Raw genomic sequence first — 6,856 nt, 5'->3', positions numbered from 1 at the left:
TGGTGATGTCATAAAATTTACACCAGCAAAAATAATTGTATCAGATGCTTGAAAATTTAAGTTATTCCTTAATAAGGACAAGATGAAAAAATTATTGGTCAGTTGTTCTTTGGTAGTCAGAAAACAATTACATACAATTTTTGATAAAATTAAAATTTAATATTCTATTTGGTTTTGTCAAAATCACAATGTTCAGTAAGGACATACTAAAAACATATGTCCACTGATATAGATTTTTACCCTTGTTTTATAAAAGCATACAATAAAATACGAATTTCTTGTAAATCAATTTTATATTATTGAAAAAATGTTAAAGAAAACTAAAGTTCAAATATGTAACACCTTAAATAACAGATACATTAAAATGAAATGAATAACATGATTTATTAATGAGTTTAAACTATGAAAATATTTACTAAATTACAAATCACAGGCACTTGCATTGATTGATTACATACAGTAATTTCATGGTTCTTTCAACCTTGAATTATCACAATCTAAACTACACTAGTCTGGCATCCTTTGCCATCCCATAGAATAAAGATTCTTTGTTCTGAAGAAGATTTTCTGGATTATCAAATTCCTTGATGATTCCCTGATCCAGCACTAAAACTCTATGTTGAAAATAGTTGTGTTATATCATCTCAAAAAATAAAATCAAAATGCTTAAGATTTCCTTTACCTGTCATAATCCATAATAGTATTTAAACGATGAGCAATTGTGAGTATTGTACAACCTGCAAATTCCGTTCTTATGGTAGTCTGTATTAAAGCGTCCGTTTCTAAATCAATAGCTGCCGTAGCTTCGTCTAGAATCAATACCTTAGTTTTCCTGAGTAGAGCACGAGCTAGGCATACTAACTGCCTTTGGCCCACACTAAAAATTTTACATAAAATAAATATAATAAGATCAAAATTTTTATTATGTGCATCATTACTAACCTGAGGTTTTCTCCTCCTTCTGAAATCATATGTTGAAGACCACTTTCTAATGAGCTAACGTAAATTTTTAAATGAGAATGTTCCAGAGCTATCCACACTTCCTCGTCTGAATATTTATTGAATGGATCCAGATTCATCCGCAGCGTGCCAGAAAATAATACAGGATCCTTAGAGAAGTTCAGTGTTATAAGCATATGACTATTTTTTCCAAAAAATATTCAATAAAACTTAATTTACTTGTGGAATGATGGTGAGTTTTGATCGCAAGTCGTGAAGTCCAATTTTGGATATGTCCACGCCATCAATAATAATCGAACCCGATGCTCCTTCAATGATTCGGAAAAGAGAGAGTGTCAAGGATGATTTTCCAGCACCAGTTCTACCAACAATTCCGACCTAAATATTCAGAAATGTTAATTTTCTTGTTGACATTTTTGTACACGCATATTACTTAAATCTACAAATATGTTAAATCCAAAAGTTGTCATTAATAATTATTTTTGAAACTTCACATTTTATGCAAAATACATATCATTAACCCTATACTAATCTTAAAAACTCTAATAAAATTCCAAAATTATTTAAAAATTTACTTAATATCTTTCAAATATCTGTTATGGTAGCTGTTTAACTCGCAATACATCGTACTTTATAGTGTATGATGTTTACATTATAGGGAACTTTTCGTCATAACGCCCTCTATCAGACTGTACTATTGTCGATCTATTTGCATACCATTAGAGATACTGATTAAATTTTTACTATTATATTTTATAATTTCGATGTGTTTATAAATGTTTTTTTCAAATTATAAATGTTATAATTCGAAAAAATTTAATTCCTTAATTCGAAAAAATATAAACGTATCGAATTATAAATGTTATAATTCGATACGTTTATAAATGTATTTTTCAGAATGAAGGATTTTAATGTTTCTATCAATCTGACAGTTACTGTTTTAACTGTACTAATTTATAATTAGTACAGTTTACTTGCTTTGTTAAACAGCTAAATTAATATTTAAAAAATTTATGTGAAAATAAATTTATTAATTAAAATACCAAATATTTCAAAAATATCTATATTAAAAGAGCAGATGACTGAAAATTTTAAAATATAAAACTGTTGTTGAAGAATGCAATATGCTCTTACCATTTATTTAGTAATTAGTTTGGTAATAATGCAATGAATACAGAAATAATAAATACTGAACAACAAGCTAGTGTGTTATAATGAGTAATTTCATCCAACAAATTAACTAAACTAGAGTTTTAAGATGAAAAATTCTAATTTAATTTGTTTATATTATTATAAAATTATAAAATCTCAAATTTATCATTATAATAAATAAATTGCTAAGTTAAAAGAACCTATCAAAGACACAGTAAAAGTTGCCCCCTTCTCTTTTAATAACTTTAGTATGAGAGAGAAAACTTTTACTTCTACATGTATTACAAGTCATTTTATAGAAGTTTCATAAAACTTTTTATAGAAATTAAAAGTATTATAAAGAATTAATATAAAATTATATAAAATTGCTTTAATTCAAGTTACTTCACCTTTTCTCCAGACTTTATTTCACAACTAATACCCTTTAAAACCAAATTTAATCCTTGTCGATATCGAGTGGAATATCGATCAAATACCACTTCACCATTGGTTGGCCAGGACAGAGGAGGTCGACTATTTTCTATTTCCCATTCTGCCTAGAAAACAGCATAAAAAAATAAATAATTCTCTAATATTTAATAATCACTTTTCAAACAAATATTACCTCTTTCTCTGCTAGTGTGTATTCTGCCATTCTCTCCACAGAAACTATGTTGGTTTCCAACTCGGAACTCATCCTCACTAACCAATTTAATGTGGCAGTTATCTAGAACATATTTTAACATTCAGTATATAAAATTTTTACATAATAAACCAAATAATTTTAAAATTCTTCCTCTCATTGAGCCTTTTATCTTTAGCAGGTGGTACATACTTTACCATTGTGCTTCCTTAGTAATCCTTAGTAATCACTAAAATATATCTGTATCTGTATCGTGTCATATGCCATCATGGATTATCTACCTATCAATTTCTGTTTCTCTGACTGTAATGATAATTATACCTTACAAGGTTCACTAATGCATCCAATCCTAACTGCTCCCTGTGCGGTGTCAAGGACGCAGTTGACACTACTTCTTCGACTGCCCGATGCTAGAACCAGAGAGGTTTCACCTTAAGCTCACTATTGAGGCACATGGGGGAATATGGCCCACTGACTGTACGAGAATCTTCGACTATGAGGACACTTATGATGCTTTCTTAACATCATCACTAACTTCGAACAAACCACGGTCAATGCCTACTCCTAGCCTCCTCTGCTCAAAGATCACCTTGTCTTCTCTGCCTCACCTCGTCCTATTCATGCCCCTCTGTGCTTGTTGCTTTGGCAACAATCATCTCATCAATGTAACCATCCTGTGTATCTTCAAATTTGTGTCAATTTACCATATTGCTAAGACATTGTAATCTGTATTGGACTGTAAACTTGTTTGTCAATGCATGTATATACTGTAAATAAGTACTTGTAACTAATTCCTTTTGTATTAATTGATTATTTGTACTGAATTGTACCTGATATTTAATTTAATTTTTTTTTTATTATATCTTACTAACTATTGTACATAATCATCAATTGTAAATATCTGTAACAAATTCCTTGTTAAGCCACTCTAATAATTGTAACCAATACTATATATCTAGCATGTTGTTATTTTCACTGTATCAAACTGGGTTATACCCATATGGCACCCAGTGTGTTGAATAAAATATATCTGTATCTGTATCGTGTCATATGCCATCATGGATTATCTACCTATCAATTTCTGTTTCTCTGACTGTAATGATTTGATAACTACAAACTGTCTTATGGTGTCAAACTAGCTGCTCTTAACATATTTAAGGCTTATAGATATAGAAGAAAGCAGGATTTAACATAACTTTTCCTATCAAGTATAAACCTCATATATGCATATTCACATATTTGAAATCTATATGGAAGACAAGTTGATTAATTAGTCATCATTTTTTCAACAATTTCTTGAACAACAGTTGTGATAAAAGAGTGAATAAAAACTTTACTCTTTTTTTTTTGTCTGATAATATTCTTCATTTATCATTAAATTATCTACTTTGGTTATCTGTCTTTTACTATATACTTCAGCTTTATGTTCCAATATTACTGAACTATAAAGCTTGAGTTGTTGGCTCCTATATGAAACACTCTGCAGTTAAGGGCATCTGCTGCAACTTTTCCAAGGAAGCAAAGAAATATACTCCCACTATCACAATTACTGCTTAAAATTATAGTCCATTATTCATTATTTTAAAATTTAAAAAATAAATATATATTATTTTATTTTTTAACATTATAATATATATTAATAGGTATATGATATGGAGTTTATTAGCAATAAATTCAATATCAATATACCTAACTCTTCAAACACAGTGTGGACAAATGACCTGTTTGCCTCCAAGTGAACACCCATGTCTTCAGTCTTACATATGTTACTTTTTTGAGACAAATTCCATGTATCTCTATCATTTATTATTAATTTTTCCAAAGTAGGACAGAAAACAACTGACAAGTTGTCATCTTTGTTACTTATTACACATACAGATATCTTTATCTCCCTACATAGTAAAATTTCTTGACACCAAAAAGTTGATCATGAAAGTACAAATGGAGAATTGGAACAAAATCAGCTTTTTTAAAACATTAAATCACACTTTCAATACCTACCGATAATGCATAGCTGACAGAAAGCCCAACGCTTCCAGGATTTAGGTCATCTCTTCCCATAACTGCAAATAGTGCAGCAAAAAACACAATGCAATTGCCACAAAACTCTAGACGAATTGCAAGCCATCTAAAACAAATAAATATAGTTTTAGATAAAAATAAAAAGCACTTCAACGTAATATGTATATATATTTACCTATTTGAAACATTACTAGGATAAAAACAGCAGTGATTTGTATCGACAAATTCATTAGAAATCTGAAGAAATTTATTTTGTGCATTGTAAGCACGTATTGTGTTAACACCAGACAGAGTTTCAGAGAAATGAGAATAAATTGGTGACCGTGTGACTGATTCCAGTCTTTTCAATTGTCGCGATGTAGATATGTAAAATTTCTGTCAATGAAAAGAGAAAGTCTAAATATGAATAAGTGAAAATTATTATGACAAAAAAAATTAAGTTTACAAACCTGTATAAAATAATACAAAAACCCAATGGGAACAATGACTCCTAGAAAAATGGGGGTTTCAAATGATATTACTAAGATTGTTGCTATCACTTGAAGAAAGCATAATAACCAAGATCGAAAATTCATTGGTATATTCAAGTCCATGGTATCGATGTCTTTAGCAAATCTGTTCACTATTCTACCCAGTGGCACAGTCTCAAAAAATGACATGGGGCAGTGTAGAATATTAGACAGAAGATTATAATGTAACAATGTGGAAGCCTTCATTGAACCTAATGCTAATGCTACTGATCCCAAAATTATACTGAAAGCTACATTTAAATAATAATGAAAATGTAATAAAAATAATAAATTATTTATTTTTTAATAAATAAATTAGACAAACCTTCTCCAATTCCAAATGCACCATAAACTCCCAACCGTAAATCTCTGAGTTTGATATCCTGAGTTCCATTGACAGTTGGTTTGTCATTGCTCCAAACACTAAGCCATATATTTGAGCCAACTGTAAAACCTTGTAAACCTACATATCCAAGAACGACTGAACACATCCATACATATCCAACTGATTTGAAGTAATAAAGGTATATTTCCCATTTTACCTATATTAAATTAATTTATTCTCATTCATATTTTGAAGAATTTACTTTCAAAGAATTATTATTATTATTGTTAAAAAATTAACCTTTCCTGTTTCCATTGTTTCAGTCTGAATAAGCTTTGAAGGATCAACTTGCCCATTAGCTAATTTTTCATCTTTAATATCATCTAATTTTGATTTACTATCAGTTAATCTTCTAAGTGGACTAGATCTATTGCTACTTGTACTATCTTGTGACATCTGACTGGAGAGAGATCTTAATAATGCACGACGTTCAGCTATATCCCCATCTACTGAAGTTCTTGATAACTGACTGAAAAGTTTTCAGATTACATAAAAGATAATTTTAAATCACAATCATTATCAAATTTATTCACATCATCCTACCTCTCTAAATTTGGAGTGCCAACTTTCATCATGATTTCTTCCATCAGTTCTACTTCAGAAGCATCCAATTTATCAATGTCTTCAGTTTCTTCTCTTAAATACTGGAGTAAAAACTCAGCAAAAGCACCTTTCTTATTCAACAGTTCAGAATATGAACCCAATTCATGAATTTCTCCATCTTTCATTACAATAATCATATCCATTTGTGTTAAATAAGTTATACTGTGAGTAACTAGAACTCTGGTCTAAAAGAAAATCTCTACTTAATATTTTTAAATTTATATACAACAATCTAAATGTTTTTTACTTACTTTATCTTTAAGAATTCCTTTTGGCCCTATAGCTTCTTCAAAGATTTGTTTGCTAACATGAGAATCCACAGCACTTAAAGGGTCATCTAATAAATATATATCACTGTTGCTGTAGACTGCCCTGGCTATACTCACTCGTTGTTTTTGTCCTCCACTCAAATTAATCCCCTACACAACAGTCACAACAAATTAAATATCAAATTTAACTGTACATATAATTACAAATATTACATTTACAAATATATAAGCACTTTAAATTGATTTTGAGAATTTTACTATACTGTTTTCCTCTAAATATTCTAGCAAAAAAATATTTTAGATATACAGTAAAAGTTCATTAATCCATTACTCA

The 6,856-nt window shown here is 29.4% G+C and overlaps 1 protein-coding gene across 1 annotated transcript in view; it reads right to left on the bottom strand.

Annotated features, from left to right (window-relative positions):
- Nucleotides 1-365: 365 nt before the first annotated feature.
- Nucleotides 366-6,856, bottom strand: part of LOC136981254 (multidrug resistance-associated protein 1-like) — a 67,164-nt gene continuing 60,673 nt past the window's right edge. The window contains exons 16-28 of the mRNA XM_067277539.1: nt 6,505-6,672; nt 6,194-6,438; nt 5,891-6,119; nt 5,591-5,807; nt 5,206-5,516; nt 4,932-5,131; nt 4,736-4,862; nt 2,717-2,818; nt 2,502-2,648; nt 1,180-1,338; nt 943-1,109; nt 683-877; nt 366-614 (exon numbers count right to left, since the gene is read on the bottom strand). Of these exons, the coding sequence (XP_067133640.1) occupies nt 503-614; nt 683-877; nt 943-1,109; nt 1,180-1,338; nt 2,502-2,648; nt 2,717-2,818; nt 4,736-4,862; nt 4,932-5,131; nt 5,206-5,516; nt 5,591-5,807; nt 5,891-6,119; nt 6,194-6,438; nt 6,505-6,672 (2,379 nt within the window). The 3' untranslated portion in view covers nt 366-502. The remainder of the gene's footprint in view (nt 615-682; nt 878-942; nt 1,110-1,179; nt 1,339-2,501; nt 2,649-2,716; nt 2,819-4,735; nt 4,863-4,931; nt 5,132-5,205; nt 5,517-5,590; nt 5,808-5,890; nt 6,120-6,193; nt 6,439-6,504; nt 6,673-6,856) is intronic.

Source organism: Centruroides vittatus, unplaced genomic scaffold (genome assembly GCF_030686945.1).
Source record: "Centruroides vittatus isolate TY-2023 unplaced genomic scaffold, ASM3068694v2 contig_749, whole genome shotgun sequence".
Classification (NCBI taxonomy): Eukaryota; Metazoa; Arthropoda; class Arachnida; order Scorpiones; family Buthidae; genus Centruroides; species Centruroides vittatus.
This window is presented reverse-complemented; position numbering and strand designations above follow the sequence as displayed.